At 41.6% G+C, this 17,854-nt stretch overlaps 1 protein-coding gene across 2 annotated transcripts; it reads right to left on the minus strand.

Annotated features, from left to right (window-relative positions):
• Nucleotides 1-6,203: 6,203 nt before the first annotated feature.
• Nucleotides 6,204-17,609, minus strand: LOC115165484 (transmembrane protein 9). Of its 2 annotated transcripts, none has more exons than XM_029718639.1 (6): nt 17,538-17,609; nt 16,790-16,959; nt 15,925-16,016; nt 15,509-15,617; nt 9,526-9,657; nt 6,204-7,748 (listed from the first exon to the last, which is right to left on the minus strand). In XM_029718639.1, the coding sequence occupies exons 2-6, from the start codon at nt 16,883-16,885 to the stop codon at nt 7,596-7,598; spliced, it is 582 nt and encodes a 193-aa protein (XP_029574499.1). In that variant the 5' UTR covers nt 16,886-16,959; nt 17,538-17,609; the 3' UTR covers nt 6,204-7,595. The 2 variants fall into 2 exon arrangements, with proteins under 2 accessions (XP_029574499.1, XP_029574500.1); XM_029718640.1 differs by having other exon boundaries at nt 17,503-17,567.
• Between the last annotated feature and the right edge of the window lie 245 nt (nt 17,610-17,854).

Below are 17,854 nucleotides of genomic sequence, written 5' to 3' on the forward strand. Positions count from 1 at the left end.
TGTAGTCAGTCTCTGGCATGCATAGCATTTATATTGTCCCGCTGATTACAAGGAAGAGCAAGATGTGCCGCTCTGTTCGGGGCCAGCTGCTGCTTAACTAGGTCTTTCCTTGCAGGACTCGACCACACGACTGGACAATAATCAAGATAAAATAAAACTAGAGCCTGCAGGACTTGCTTTTTGGAGTGTGGTGTCAAAAAAGCAGAACATGTCTTTATTACGGACAGACCTCTCCCCATCTTTACAACCATTGAATCTATGTTTTGATCATGACAGTTTACAATCTAAGGTAACACAAAGTAATTTATTCTCCTCAACTTGTTCAACACCCACACCATTCATTACCAGATTCAGCTAGAACTTAGGGAATGATTTGTACCAAATGCAATGCTCTTGGTTTTAGAGATGCTTAGGACCAGTTTTTCACTGGTCACCCATTGCAAAACTCTTTGTTATGGGTTTCAGTGACTTCATTAGCTGTGGTTGCTGATGCGTATATGGTTGAATCATCAGCACACATGGACACACATGCTTTATTTAATGCCAGTGGCAGGTCATTGGTAAAAATAGAAAAGTGTAGAGGGTCTAGAGAGCTGCCTTGCAGTACACCACACTTTACATGTTTGACATTAGAGAAGCTTCCATTGAAGAAAACCCTCTGAGTTTTGTTAGATAGATTGCCATATCGTGGATTCAGAGCTGAGGTTGAAAAGCCATAACACATATGTTTTCTCAATAATAAATCATGGTCAATAATGTCAAAGGCTGCACTGAAATCTAACAGTACAGCTCCTACAATCTTATCAATATCTTTCAACCAATCATCAGTCATTTGTGTCAGTGCAGTACATGTTGAGTGCCCATCTCTATAAGCATGCTGAGAGTCTTGTTAATTTGTTTACAGAGAAAGAGCATTCTATTTGGTCAAAAACAATTTTTCCCAACAGTTTGCTCAGAGCTGGCAGTAAGTTGATAGGTCTACTGTTTGAATGAGTAAAGGCTGCTTAACCACTCTTGGGTAGCGGAATGACTTTGTCTTCCCTCCAGGCCTGAGGACAAGGACTTTCCTCTAGGCTCAGATTAAAGATATGACAGATAGGTAGGTGTGGCTATAGAGTCAGCTACCATCCTCAGTTGCTCATCTTTTCAATGCCAAGAGGTTTGTCATTATTGATCTATAACAATACTTTTCCCACCACTCCCACACTAACTTTACAAAATTCAAACTTGCAATGCTTTTTCAGTATTCTTTTTTTTATACATGAGTACGATGGCTCACTGTTCGCTGTTGGCATTTCCTGCCTGAGTTTGCCCACTTTGCCAATGAAGGTATCATTAAAATAATTGGCAACATCAAATGGTTTTGTGATGAATAAGCCATCTGATTCGATGAAAGATGGAGTTGAATTTGTCTTAAAGTACAGTACTCCAGTTTTTTTCCATTTTTTTATTTCATTGATCTTGGCTTCATATTTATTTGCAGACAAGAAAATCAAGTTACACATGTTTTTAGATGTTTTATTTGTTGGTTTTGCCAATGTTGTAAAAGTTGTAAAAGATCTCACAACAACAAAAAATATATTAGGAAGGTGTTCCTAATTTCTGGTATACTCTGTAATTATGTTACAATCAGAACAGCTTTAAACAGACCATGAATCTGCCTGTTGCGCCATCCTTTTAAACATACCATGAATGTTTCATCCTATAAAATATCACAGAACATGACTATGGAAATACAAATGTATTATCTTTAATCTAGTTGGAAATCCTATCAGCAGGCAAATCATCTCACAAACCATATGTTATGATGTAAACAAGCAGTGGATCTAAAGGCAGAAATATCCATCTCACCATGAAAAGTTGTGAACTGAAGACAAACCTTTGCCTCTGACCAGGAGAAATAGTGTTGAATGAATATAATGTAGATGAAATGTATACACCAATGTATAACCAGCAGGCAGCTGTAGCATGTGAGACTGATCCAAAAGCAGGGAGGAAACCCCAGAGGAGGAAGGCATCCCTCAACAGCCGGTCTTCAGATTCAAGCTAACTGTCATTGAAATAGAATACTTGAACGGGTGGAAAAGCCCCTCACCTCAGACCGTAGCAATTTGATAGTACACTCATGGGTACTCAACTATATGACACCAGTATTATTTATCTTTGGCTAACTGTGCCTTAAAATTTCAACAAAACGGACTAAAACCAGCTAGTCAGCCAGACAGATACTTAACACTAAATGAACTGGCTTCATTAACTGTTACTGACTGGGGTTTTAAAATAGCGGAGGGTTGACCCTTGGATAAGCACCCTGGGGGGGGGGTGAAAAGACGTGTCTGTGAGATCATGACAACCTGAGAGGACTCCTGATAGTCTGTGTCTGCTTCCCTAATGGCATTGTCTTTATTACCTATATAGTGCACTACTTTTGACCAGTGGTGTAAAGTACTTAAGTAAAAATACTTTAAAGTACTACTTAAGTCATTTTTTGGGGTATCTGTGCTTTACTTTACTGTTTATATTTTTGACAACTTTTACTTCACTACATTCCTAAAGAAAATAATGTACTTTTTATTCCATATATTTTCCCTGACACCCAAAAGTACTTGTTACATTTTGAATGCTTACTTGAATCATTTTCTATTAAGGTATCTTTACTTTTACTCAAGTGTGACAATTGGGTACTTTTTCCACCACTGGTTTTGACCAGAGCCCATAGGCAGTAGGGATGTGGTGCCGTTTGGGAAGCAACCTTTGTGTTCCTGGCTGCCCACTCACTGTACTGTTCAGATGAAGAACGTTTATACTGTAGATTAGTTTGGGTTGGCAATCTATAGTAGAATCAATCCTTCATCTGCACTGTGTCACAGAAGCATAAGTTACCCTGCCCTGGCCACTGACGGCAAGAAAGAACATCCACGCCTCTTTCCCTCACTCTCTCCTCTTCTCTTTCATGAGGGTAAACAGGGCTGCAGCCTGCTCCTCTACCTTCAATTCCCTTCATTTCACCTCCCTCTTTTCTCAGAGGGTTCTAGAAGTGCTGCCCACAACTCCTTCACTTTCTCTCATCCCTCTTTTCTCCTCTCTTCTTTTTCATGTGTTGAGACAATTCTGCTAGAGCTGCTACAAGTACCTCCTTCTTTCATCTACTTCTTCATGTTGACATGAGGGTTTTCTTTAGATCTCTGGTTGGTAGGGGGACAGTTACACCTCTGTCTGGGGGGCAGCTAGGCTGCCTCAGGAGGACTCCCCTGACCCCCTGCTCTGACCTGCTTCCCCCTTCCACCCCCCAGTCTCTCAAACTTTCACCCCACCCCTATCCACCTCTCTGACTCTCAACCCCACCCTATACCCATCCTCAGCACCCCCATCCCCCCCTCCCCAATATCCCTGACCCTCCCGTACCTTTAGCTACCCCCAATACCCTCCAACACACAGTGGCCTCCATCATTTTTGAATGGAAGAAGTTTGGAACCACCAAGACTCTTCCTATCTCTGGCCGCCCAGCCAAACTGAGCAATCGGTGGAGAAGGGCCTTGGTCAGGAAGGTGACCAAGAAGCCGATGGTCACACTGACAGAGATCCAGAGTTCCTCTGTGGAGATGGGAGAACCTTCCTGAAAGAAAACCATCTCTGCAGCACCAACAGTCAGGCTTTTATGGTAGAGTGGCCAGACGGGAAGTCTCTCCTCAGTAAAAGGCACTTGACAGCCCGCTTGGAGTTTGCCAAAAGGCACCTAAATCACTCTCAGACCATGAGAAACAAGATCTGATGAAACCAAGATTGAACTCAGAATTGTCTGTTAGCCACCTGTCATGACGTTGCCCTGTTGGGTGAGGTTTATGACCTTTCCATAAATACCTTTCCCCCTTCTCTCACCACTCTGCAGAATGGACTCTTGGAAAGCCCTTTTGTTACTACAGAGAAAGTATGGTAACATCCAAAGGTTGGGGAATGGAACAATACTTCCCTTTCTCAACCAGTTGAAAGTGTCCGTTGGTACTTAAAGAATATGTCAGATTAGATGTTGTTCGGGACATTATATCTGATGATAGGACGGCATAAATTGTATCTTGGAAAGTCTACACATTCTAGTTTCACACAGAATTGTTGTGCAATTTAAATTTGTAAATATGAAACTATTTGTGAAATGATGAAATTTAATTTTTTCCTCCTAAATAAGACAATTGTTTTCATAAGTAAACTTATGCTCACTCAGTGGCCACGCTCAAGTGAACAGACATTGGTTGGAGAGGGATGAAACACGCCCATCTCTTCCCCAGTACAAAAGCCCCCCGTGACCCAATTCACGTCAGACTAAGCAAACCCCAGCGTGAGCTGTGGTTGTGAATGGTTGAACGACTACTCTAACAAAATTTACATTAGACCAGATCACGTGGAGGTGACGATTACCGCACTGGAATGGTGAATTTGGACTAGACCAGCCAGAATACAGCACGAGCTGATTATGGCAACTTGGTATGAACTTTGAACTATTATTCACTAAAGAAGAAGTGATACATCCTAGACGTCGACTTATCAGCTGCAGCTGTAAACATACGTGGCCTAGGAAAGGACAGACAATCTCCTAAGAACGACAGGGTACTACAACGTATCTGCTCTACAACACTACGACCAGAAAGATTCTTCAAAGGACAATGGCAATCTCTGCTGGGCAAACCAGTCTTTCATCTTCGATCCATCTATCGAAGCGCAGCTCAGAGTAAATATATATCTTGCATTTTCCTCTTCCGAATGGGCGGTTATTAAAATGCATGAGATTCTGTATTTACGGTAGCATAGCTTCTCAAGGTCCAATAGAAACCCAATTCCTTTGTCCCTCAGTCTTCCTGCTCTTTCATTCAAACCCAACCCCTTTCCTTCGTGTAACCAGCCGTCATATCGGGTTAGCCCACTAGGGATTTTTCATGACATGATTAGTAATCAATGTATGATCTATCCTGTGTATATATATATATATATATATATATATATATATGTAATTCTATGTGATTTATTTAGGTATTTAGTAAATAAATAACTAAGCCAATTTGTGAATTGCTGATTCAACTTGTTAGCCAGGGTTCGTGCAGATAACCAAGTACTTTACGACAATCAGAATGAGACTGAATAAGGTGCCGATTAATAATTGACTGCAATTGATATAAAAGATCTTCAGATCTTTAATTAAGGGTGGATTTGGGAGATAGCCGCTCTATATAAACTAATGCTTCCGTGGTGCCCCAGGAGTTCTAACGAGTTAGTTATTGCCTGAGTAATTTAATCAAATAATTAAACGTTGGATAATCAATTTGAAAATAGCATGTCATCTCATATAATCATAGTCAGAGACACGACACACCCATAATACTCCCCATCCACCCCTACCCTGTTAATCACCCTCAATACTCTTTCCACCTCAATCTTAGTTAAAAAAACAGCTCTCTTAGTAAAAGATAAAAAATACATTATGGTCAAATCAAACTTTATTAGTCACATGCGCCGAATACAACAGGTGTAGACCTTTTAGTGAAATGCTTACTTACGAGCCCCTAACCAATAATGCAGTTTACAGATTTAAGTTTCCCTGCATTAAAGTCACCGGCTACTAGGAGCGTCGCCTCTGGGTGAGCGTTTTCTTGTTTGCTTATGGCGGAATACAGCTCCTTCAATGCTGTCTTAGTGCCAGCCTCAGTCTGTGGTGGTATGTAAACAGCTACGAAAAATACAGATGACAACTCTCTAAGTAGATAGTGTGGTCTACAGCTACTCTACCTCAGCCTTCTTCTCCGGCGCCATCTCATAATACTACCCTGTTACTCACCCTCAATACTCTCTCCACCTCAATCTTAGTTAAAAATGACACACAAAAAACAGCTCTCTAAGTCTCAAAGATAAAATACATTATGGTCATGGACTAAAGCTAAGTGCTGGATTGACAAAATGTGCATGGTGTGGTATTATAGATCATGGGCCCAGTCCCAGTTAAAACCGTACCTAACATAGGACCACTTCCATTTCCACATCATAATGTGCTGTGTGGCCATCTAGTGGTCATGAGTCATACAGGCACCTCTGAAGATGAGGGATATGGCGGCAGGTAACTCAAGTGACAACAAGGGGTTTAACATCGTCTATAAATACATAAGCAGCTTCAATCAAACTATGTTACACTGATTTCACCAAATAACTCCAACAGGATAAATATAAGCTCAACCAAGGGCCATTTGTACTGTTTTCCAAGCACGATGTAGACAATTACACAGACATTCTTTCAACATTGCAAGATCTCAGAACAGAGTCCAACTAAAATAAACAATGTAATAAAATCCTAGCCTATATCAAAACACACATATCAGTTGATATGTCTTTAACATCAACATACAACACCTACCATATTCAGTTTGATAATTACATTCAAAATAATGTCAATTAAGAGTACATCTGCATTAAAATACATCAGCTAAAACATTAATTCAATAATAATTCAATAGACCTTTTCATCAATTCTCAATGTGTGTGTGTGTGTTTAAGGTAAAGCAGGCTAGCATAACTTCACCTCAGACTGTGACTGGAAATGTCCCCCCTCCACACACACAGCACAGAGCCTCAGTCAGTGCTAGTTAATAGAATGTGAGACAATCCACTGACTGCAATATTCCACTCTGGAATCATACAAAGACATTTGGCATTCCAGTGATTCCAAAAAACATGAACCAATGATTATACAGTTAATTACTACATTACAATGATTGTTACAAGCTAAGCCAATCACATTTAGCATCCTCAGAGGTTTCACTCATCTGTGTCCACTCCAGGTAGAGACAGCCTATCAAACAACAAATTCTTCAAAGCCAGCCAAACTATCAATCATCATTACATGGCTAAATAAAGGAATACCTTTTCCTTGCTTGTGTCTTTAAGTACAAAGGATATCATCAGGAACTGCAAAATGAACCACAAGTGGTTCTGATGATAAACAGTGAATAAACTAAGGAATGAACTTGGCTTAGCACCAGCTAATAACTAAGGTAACCAATTACATACCGGCAGCCTATTTACAGTGAGCCTATCATTCACACGCATTCAGCCTACCTAAAGTATCTGGTACGCTGAGGTAGCTTCACAAAACAATGCTACAATGAGGATTGAAAATTATTTGTAAAATGTGCTTAAGCACATTAAAAATATTCTGAATCAGTCCTATTTTATCAAAGCTTATTTTAGATAAAGTGATTGTAATATATCCAGTTCCATTTCCTGTTTTATCTTTCCATGCAGACGATGCAGAGATGATGATGCAACCACTACTTCCACTTTGCTGTTTGGCTATACTCCTCATTTTGATACACATCTATATTCTCATGACAGCAACCACCATTTTGGAAACAAAGGACAAATGGGCCAGCGATCGTTCCAAACAGAATTACCATAACGCTCATAAATGATCCTAAATGTGCACGGACTGTATTGAAATGGCAAAGGGACTGAAATCCTGAAGAACAACATGTAGCTAATGACACTACAACAGTAGCAGATGTGGACGACGCTTGGGAGGTGACTCTAGCCTCTGATCTGAAGTCAGCCATTGAGGTTTAACTAAGCATCTTGTGTCGGTCAAAGACAGTCTTGCGCTGTTCCTGGACCTGTTTTTTCCAGCGCTGCTGGGCTCCCTCTACACGTTCCAGTACCGTGTTACCTCTGCCTCCCTGGGCAGCAGCAGCACATTCAGGCTGCGGCCGCATGTCCTGTAAGGGAGGGGTGGGGACACACACATAGAGAGAGACAGACAGACAGAGAGAGTGTACAGGATGTTACACACACCTGTTAATCAGTGACGCAGAAACCAGCAAACCAGTAGAATTGTTCCTCACATCCCACAGCCTCCCGACAGACGTAACATTGTGTTGCAGATGTTAAGAAGCATAGACCATATCTTCCCGAGTTTGTTTCCTATGTGCGGTGTACAGTGCCTTCGGAAAGTATTCAGACCGCTTGACATTTTGTTACATTACAGCCTTATTCTAAAATCCTCATCAATCTACACACAATACCCCATAAAGACAAAGCAAAAACAGAAATGTTTGCTCATTTAGACAAATTTAAAAAACTATCACATTTACATAAGTATTAAGACCCTTTACTCAGTACTTTGTTGAAGCATCTTTGGCAGTGATTACAAAATCGAGTCTTCTTGGGTATGACGCAACAAGCTTGGCACACCTGTAGTTTCTTCCATTCTTCTCTGCAGATCTTCTCAAGCTCTGTCAGGTTGGATGAGAAGGGTTGCTGCACAGATATTTTCAGGTCTCTCCAAGTCTGGGCTCTGGTTGGGCCACTCAAGGACATTCAGAAACTTGTCCCGAAGCCACTCCTGTGTTGCCTTGGCTGTGTGCTTAGGGTCGTTGTCCTGTTTGAAGGTGAACCTTCGTCCCAGTCTGAGGTCCTAAACGCTCTGGAGCAGGTTTTCATCAAGGATCTCTCTGTAATTTGCTCCGTTCATCTTTGCCTCGATCCTGACTAGTCTCCCAGTCCCTGCTGCTGAAAAACATCCCAACAACATGATGCTGCCACCACCATGCTTCACCGTAGGGATGGTTCCAGGTTTCTTCCAGGCGTGACACTTGGCATTCAGGCCAAAGAGTTCAATATTGGTTTCATCAGACCAGAGAATTGTGTTTCTCATGGTCTGAGAGTCTTTAGGTGACCTTTGGCAAACTCCAAGTGGGCTGTCATGTGCCTTTTACTGAGGAGTGGCTTCCGTCTGGCCACTCTACCATAAAGGCCTGATCGCTGGAGTGCTACAGAGATGGTTGTCAATCTGGAAGGTTCTCCCATCTCATCAGAGGAACTCTAGATCTCTGTCAGAGTGACCATCGGGTTCTTGGTCACCTCCCTGACCAAGGCCCTTCTCCCCCAATTGCTCAGTTTGGCCGGGCGGCCAGCTCTAGGAAGAGTCTTGGTGGTTCCATCCTTCCATTTAAGAATGATGGAGGCCACTGTGTTCTTGGGGACCTTCAATGCTGCAGACATTTTTTTGGTACCCTTCCCCAGATCTGTGCCTCGACACAATAGTCTCAGAGCTCTACGAACAATTCCTTTGACCTCATGGCTTGGTTTTTGCTTTAACATGCACTGTCAACTGTGGGACCTTATATAGACAGGTGTGTGCCTTTCCATATCATGTCCAATCAATTGAATGTACCACAGGTGGACTCCAATCAAGTTGTAGAAACATCTATAGGATGATCAATGGAAACATGATGCACCTGAGCTCAATTTCGAGTCTCATAGCAAACGATCTGAATACTTATGTAAATAAGGTATCTGTTTTTTATTTTTAATAAATTTGCAAAAATGTCTAAAAACCTGTTTTTGCTTGATGATTATGGGCTATTGTGTGTAGATTAATGAGGATTATTTTTGGTTCAATACATTTTAGAATAAGGCTGTAACAAAACAAAATGTGTAAGAAGTCAATGGGTCTGAATACTTTCCGAAGGCATTGTATATCTGTTAATATACCTCAGAGTCATCCTCGTTGTGAAGGGGTTGGATGTAGGGGTCATGTTTACGGATGAGAGGTTCAACCAGCAGCAGGAACAACATGTAGAGTAGCAGAGAGCCCACCACTGACAGGTAGATGATGATCGTTACCTGGGGGGATGGAAAATAAATGTAGCTTGGATTCAAGTTAAGCAGACAAAGCCTTTGGCTGCTTTCTGACATGCTAAGGCAAACATTTGACAAGTTAAACATGCAGGGGTACAAAGAGGAAAGGAAGGATGTATCAAAAAAGCAGGAGAGGGATATTTCATATGATTTGTTATTTAAATATTATAGATATTACTATTCAGGTTATTTGCAAATACAGTAATACTTTGTCACGACTGTCGAAGTGATTAGACCAAGGCGCAGCGGGTTGCGTGCTCATAATTATATTTATTTTATAGCGAACACGGAAAAACAATAAACGACAGCTAACAGATTTGCAGGCTAAACAGCAGTGCAAATACAACTACCCACAAAGAGACAGGTGAAAACAAGCTCCCTAAGTATGACTCCCAATCAGGAACAACGATGTACAGCTGTTCCTGATTGAGAGCCACACCAGGCCAACAAAGAAATACAAAACCTAGAAAACCTAGAAACCCAAAACAAGAACATACACTAAAAACCCCGGAACACATAAATACAATACCCCTCTACATACACATAACCCCCGAACCATATAAAACAAATACCCTCTGCCACGTCCTGACCAAACTACCATAACCAATAACCCCTATACTGGTCAGGACGTGACATACTTAGTCTTGTATGTAAAAAAGAATGGACATTTTTTTAAATAAAAAACTGAAGTAAAGAATAGATGTTAATGTATAAATTGATGATAAATTATGATATTTGTCGAAAACAGGTGCCATCTGCTTAGGGCTGGGAGATATGGGCTGGGCGACTCACTATGTACAGTACCAATCAAAAGTTTGGACACACCTACTAATTCAAGGGTTTTTCTTTATTTTTACTATTTTCTACAAAATATATTTTAGATGTGAGATTCTTCAAAGTAGCAACCCTTTGCCTTGATGACAGCTTTGCACAGTCTTGGCATTCTCTCAACCAGCTTCACCTGGAATGCTTTTCCAAAAGTTTTGAAGGAGTTCCCACATGCTGAGCACTCGTTGGCTGCTTTTCCTTCACTCTGCGGTCCAACTCATCCCAAACCATCTCAATTGAGTTGAGGTCGGGTGGTTGTGGAGGCCAGGTCATCTGATGCAGCACTCCATCACTCTCCTTGGTCAATTAGCCCTTACACAGCCTGGAGGTTTGTTGGGTCATTGTCCTGTTGAACAACAAATGATAGTCCCACTAAGCACAAACCAGATGGGATGGCGTATCGCTGCAGAATGCTGTGGTAGCCATGCTGGTTAAGTGTGCCTTGAATTCTAAATAAATCACTGACAGTGTCACCAGCAAAGCACCCCCACACCTCCTCCTCCATGCTTCATGGCGGGAACCACACTGGCGGAGATCATCCGCTCACCTACTCTGCGTCTCACAAAGACATGGCGGTTGTAGCCAAAAATCTAGAATTTGGACTCATCAGACCAAAGGACAGATTTCCACCGGTCTAATGTCCGTTGTTCGTGTTTCTTGGCCCAAGCAAGTCTCTTCTTATTATTGGTGTCCTTTAGAAGTGGTTTCTTTGCAGAAATTTCATGAAGGCCTGATGTTGATGTTGAGATGTGTCTGTTGGAGGAGAGGGATATTTCATATATTATTTTTTATTTATACACTGAACAAAAATATAAACGCAACATATAAAGTGTTTGTCCCATGTTTCAAGGGCTGAAATATAAGATCCCAGAGATTTTCCATATGCACAAGAAGCGCATTTCTCTGAAATCTTGTGCACAAATTTGTTTACATCTGTCACGTCCTGACCAGCAGAGGGAGTAATTGTATTAGTTTTGGTCAGGACGTGGCAGAGGGTTTTCTCTGTGTAGGTTGGGTGCTGGACTCTCAATTGAGGCAGGTGTTTCTAGTTGCCTCTGATTGGGAGTCCTATAAACAGGTGTGTGTTTTTCTTTGTGGTTGTGGATAGTTGTTTTTGCATTGCTTTTAGTATAGCCTGCAAGACTGTTGTACTGTCGTGTTTCTTTGTTTTTTTTCGTGTTCACTAATAAATAACAATGATGAGCACGCAACCCGCTGCGCCTTGGTCCATTCCTGATGACAGATGTGACAACATCCCTGTTAGTGAGCATTTCTCCTTTGTCAAGATAATACATCCACCTGACAGGTGTGGCATATCAAGAAGCTAATTAAAATGCATGATCATTACAAAGGTGCACCTTGTTCTGGGGACAATAAAAGGTCCCTCTAAAAATGAATGTGCAGTTTTGTCACACAACACAATGCCACAGATGTCTCAAGTTTTGAGGGGGCGTGCAATTGGTATGCTGACTGCAGGAACGTCCACCAGAGCTGTTGCCAGAAAATGTACACGTGGTCTGCGGTTGTGAGGCCAGTTGGACGTCCTGTCAAATTCTCTAAAACTGCATCGGAGGCGGCATATGGTAGAGAAATTAACATTCAATTCTCTGGCAACTGCTCTGGTGGACATTTCTGCAGTCAGCGTGCCAATTGCATGCTCCCTCAAAATATCTGTGGCATTGAGCTGTGTGACAAAACTGCACATTTTAGAGTGGCCTTTTAATGTCCCCAGCACAAGGTGCACCTGTGTAATGATCATGCTGTTTAATATGCCACACCTGTCAGGTGGATGGATTGTCTTGGCAAAGGAGAAATGCTCACTTACAGGGATGTAAACAAATTTGTGAATAAATATTTAGAGAAATAAGCATATGGAACATTTCTGGGATATTTTATTTCACCACATGAAATCTTGCTCAGATGTGCGAGTGCCTTTTGAATTTTTTATTTCACCACATGAAACATTTGACCCCCACTTTACATGTTGCCTTTATTTTTTTGTTCAGTGTCGAATACACAACAGAATAGAAGTTTATATATACATTATACAGTGATGATGTTTGTCGAAAACAGGTGCCACCAACTCAGAGACCACAACCCTTAACCTGCTCCACAGGTGCTGCTCTATGGCTGACCCTGTGCTGCACGTGGCGCAGAGTGGCGCTTGGGGGTTTAGTGACTCAAGGGGCAGGTGGTAACTGAAATGATGCCAATAACCCTGAGGTGATGCCAACAACCCTGAGGTGATGCCAACAACCCTGAGGTGATGCCAACAACCCTGAGGTGATGCCAACAACCCTGAGGTGATGCCAACAACCCTGAGGTGATGCCAACAACCCTGAGGTGATGCCAAGGTCTGTTTGTCTTAATATGCCACTTGGTATTGCCTTATTGGTTAAAAGTCTGGCCATCATTTAATCAGCATTAAAGGTTTAAATTTAACACCTGTATTGTAGGTGTTGCTGCCTCCGTGTGCTCTCATTGGTTGAGGAATCCCTGAGAAAAGACCACCTGTGGGTTATCTTTGCCTCTCTGTGTGGGGGCACTGGGGGCATACTGTATGTTGGGGTTGAATTGGAGAAACCCGATGAAGTATTTATAAACAGCGATTGGGCACAGGAAAAACCATCAGTGGTTGGTTCCCCTGAGATACAGACCCTCGTCTCCAGACTCTACATAGCACAGGTAAGATCTACTCCAGTCTCATCTTCATATTGTTTTAATGAGTCCTGTAAACATGTGTACTTTATAGCATTTTTCATATTGTACCACTAACAAAATGATTTCCTTGACAATTAACAATGTTTGTCCTTCCTCTCTTTTTTGGAAATAATTTGTTTTTCTTTCCTTCTTTGTGAATACTGTTAGTGTTGTATCTCCGCTTCTCTGTGAAGACTGTTAGTGTTGTATCTCCTCTTCTCTGTGAAGACTGTTAGTGTTGTATCTCCTCTTCTCTGTGAAGACTGTTAGTGTTGTATCTCCGCTTCTCTGTGAAGACTGTTAGTGTTGTATCTCCTCTTCTCTGTGAAGACTGTTAGTGTTGTATCTCCTCTTCTCTGTGAAGACTGTTAGTGTTGTATCTCCGCTTCTCTGTGAAGACTGTTAGTGTTGTATCTCCGCTTCTCTGTGAAGACTGTTAGTGTTGTATCTCCGCTTCTCTGTGAAGACTGTTAGTGTTGTATCTCCGCTTCTCTGTGAAGACTGTTAGTGTTGTATCTCCGCTTCTCTGTGAAGACTGTTAGTGTTGTATCTCCGCTTCTCTGTGAAGACTGTTAGTGTTGTATCTCCGCTTCTCTGTGAAGACTGTTAGTGTTGTATCTCCGCTTCTCTGTGAAGACTGTTAGTGTTGTATCTCCTCTTCTCTGTGAAGACTGTTAGTGTTGTATCTCCGCTTCTCTGTGAAGACTGTTAGTGTTGTATCTCCTCTTCTCTGTGAAGACTGTTAGTGTTGTATCTCCTCTTCTCTGTGAAGACTGTTAGTGTTGTATCTCCTCTTCTCTGTGAAGACTGTTAGTGTTGTATCTCCTCTTCTCTGAAGACTGTTAGTGTTGTATCTTCTCTTCTCTCTGAAGACTGTTAGTGTTGTATCTCCTCTTCTCTGTGAAGACTGTTAGTGTTGTATCTCCTCTTCTCTGTGAAGACTGTTAGTGTTGTATCTCCTCTTCTCTGAAGACAGTTAGTGTTTTTGACTCAGGTTCTTTCTGACTCTCATGTGGCTTGACTAGGCTATATTTTGTCATCCTGTTGACATGCAAATGTATTTAAACCCCTCCCTTTTATTTTTTCCCTCTTAGTTTTCTTTCCCCTACTGAAAGCCATGGCCTCCCTCTCTCTGGGACTGCTGTTTCTCTGTATGCTGGTTGGCGTCCATGGTGCAAACGTCAGGGTGTCCGGCCTTCATGCCAGCGGCCTTCGAGGGGACCCTGCTGGTAATTACCCTGACCCCTACGTCAAGGTTTGGTGTGGTGGCGAACCCGGTGGCATGACAGACTGGCACAAGGATACTCAAAACCCATCCTGGAGTGCTGTATTCAACTTTCTGAATGTGCCTTCCAGTGCTTCCCTCAAGTTCGAGATCTGGGACAAGGACCTAAACTTTGATGACCACCTGGGAACCTGCACCACTAAGGTCCAGTTTGGCAGTCACAGTGTAACCTGCGGTCTGAGTAGTGGAACCTTCTACTACACTTACAGTTACCAGTAAGCCAGCCATAATGTACAACATCAGTTACCAGTAAGCCACAGATAATGTACAACATTTGGCCATCACATACCTTAATGAAATTCTAATGAATTTTACTGATGAACATTAAGGCCTAAATAAAAACTTGCATTTCTGAACAATGGTCTCAGTCTGGTTCTCTCATTTATTTGGACAGAGAAGCTACATGTTTTACATTTTACTTTATACTGCAGCATTTTGGATTCGAGATCAAATGTTTCATATTTGGCAAAAATACAGAATGTCACCTTTTATTTGAGGGTATTTTCATACATACAGATATAGGATCTTAATTTGATCTCTTTTGTTGCTGAAAATTTTACTACGCCACATAAATTCACTGAAACCCCACAGTTATATTAACAGTACTGCACTTTCATGAATCCTACTGTCTAGCTAATAGTTTAATCACCGATCAAGCACATTATGGACTAAAGGTTCAAATCCTGTTGCTGCAGGACTATTGTGCTCCTAATCTCAGCTCGTTACCTGTATAAAAGACACCTGGGAGCCAGAAATCTTTCTGATTGAGAGGGGGTCAAATACTTATTTCCCTCATTAAAATGCAAATCAATTTATAAAATTTTTGACATGCATTTTTCTGGATTTTTTAGTTGTTATTCTGTCTCTCACTGTTCAAATAAACCTACCATTAAAATTATAGACTGATCATTTCTTTCTCAGTGGGCAAACGTACAAAATCAGCAGGGGATCAAATACTTTTTTCCCTCAATGTAATATCAGTTGAAATCAACTCTGTGTGTCATTGTAAAGGGTCAGTAGTACCTTGATGGTGTTGCTGCTGCGTTCCTCATACTTGCACTCACACAGCAGACAGTAGGCCTCCACATCATGGCCTGGCACTGGCATGGGCTCCACTACATGGAGGCAGTTACTGAGCACAGACAAAGGTACACACATTATACATAACTAGTCTCTTATTATTAGTCTACTGCCTCTATGTTAGTTCTAGATGTAAGCTTCACACTTTTATTCATTCTTTCCAGAACTACATTGAAACATGAAGACATCGATCAGCAAATTGTGTGAGTTGGGGAACCTTAAATCCACAGCTCCTTGGCAGAACTAGTTAAATGTACTGTGGAAGACACCAGGAGCGAACAAAGATGAGTGACTGAGTTAGACCAGATTGTGAATTCTGCATGATGTGCACAGGGCCTATGTGATAGAACATTTCTCACCAATCTTTCTGGGAGACGTTCCTGCTGTAGATGTGTCCAGTGATGTTCCTGTAGGGTGGACAGATACACTTGCAGCGCACGTCTTCAAAACTCTGTGAACATAGAGAATAACATTATCGTCATGGGGGTCTTCAAAACACAGCGATTTGTTAGCCTGTACTCTTTGAAAAAAAGATGATAACTAGAACCTAAAAGGGTTCTTTGGCTGTCCCCATAGGAGAACCCTTATTGGTTCCATGTAGAACCTTTTCCACAGAGGGTTCTACATGAAACCCAAAAGGGTTCTACCTGAAACCAAAATGGGTTTGCTAACAACATCTCGAAAACAATGTGCTCCAATGGGGCAGAAGTCCGTGTGTTGTTGTGATTCTGGATGGTCAGATAGCAACAATGACTAAAGCTGCCACGTGGGAACCATAGGTCGCTCGTTTCAGCTCGTTTTATCTTGTTCTTGATACCGTGTCTGTTTTGAGGTCTATGCTAATATGGCAAAAATTCCCTAGCTAGCTAACCAACAACTGTAACAATGTATTTGAGAGACAACAAGCGCTCATTGTGTAAACTTATTTATGTTTTCAATAAACATTGGAGTCGAAATATATTTAATCTAAGCCAACACTGTCTGTTTTGTGTCTGTTTCGCTGAATAGTTGCTAAACATCCAACCCATCTATGGGGATGGCCGAATAACCCTTTTTTCTAAGAGTGTGGTCCTAGATCCGTTTGTGCTGTCTTGCCAACTGACAATGACCGCAGGAATTGGCAAGACAGCACAAACAGATCTGGGACCAGGCTAATGAATTGTATGAGCATCATCAGAAATTGACACTGTACACCAGTGAGTATGGCCCCGTCAATTAACATACCTTGCTTGCGTGTGCAAACGAGAACACCTCACAGAGCAGCACAAGCAGCAAGCCAAATAGGAGAGACTTGCAACTCTGTTCTGTCCTGGATGACATACTGACAGACAGGAAGACAGGTGGCAATCTCCTCAATCTGGACTGGAGGAGGAAGACCACTGACCTAGCTATATCTGGGAGGGAGAGGTGGTCACACGCACACTCTTTATGGCAAGTTATCCCACAGGTTTGCTTTTGCTACGTTTTTAAATAAACAAATGTATTTACAACCGCTGTCAACAGTAACGTTAAAGGGGGCAATCTGCAGTTGCTATATCCATTTTTGGACTTGTGAATTAACGATATGTACCCATATATTCTTGAGATTAGTTCAACTGTCGTACACCATCAGAACCCCAAATCTAAGCATGTTTTACCCAAATGTTTGTAAACTGAGTAACGTAAACACTATTTAGCCTAAGTTTGATATATGTGATGGTCAGCCTTTGCATTCATAGCTATATCTCTGATTTTGAGGGTGGTTACATTTCTCAGCTTTGTTATTGTTTTAACTGCTGATTGCTGCTTTAACGTTAATAGCTGGCTAGCATGCAGTCGATAAAGGACTTTATTAGAGGCTAAGTCGAAGGCATTCGTGTCATTAATTAATATGTGTATTTGGCAAAAGTAGCATTACAAATTCCACACCAGCGTAAAATGTATTAGCTTGCAAATACCTGTGAAAAATGTTATTTATTTGCTACGCACATACCACAGGACTTCCGCTTTTCCTTGTTCTTCTTCAGTGGAGTGTAACGGCGGTTGGTAGCGAACTGTGAGTGCATGATCGCCACCTTCTGGACTGGAATAGAAAGACCAGAGCCATAGATTTTGCTCTGGAAAGGACTGGTGTATTTAGGATTTCTGGCAATGCACAATTTATTTATATATTTGAATGCAATTTAATGCCTGCTGGGGAAAAAGACTCAGTCCAGCGTGTGAAATATTGGCTAAATGTGTTAAGTGCCTTGCTCAAATGCACAGCGACAGATCTTTCACCTTGTCGGCTCTGGGATTCAAACCAGTGAC

The sequence above is a fragment of the Salmo trutta genome, chromosome 28 (genome assembly GCF_901001165.1).
Source record: "Salmo trutta chromosome 28, fSalTru1.1, whole genome shotgun sequence".
Classification (NCBI taxonomy): domain Eukaryota; kingdom Metazoa; phylum Chordata; class Actinopteri; order Salmoniformes; family Salmonidae; genus Salmo; species Salmo trutta.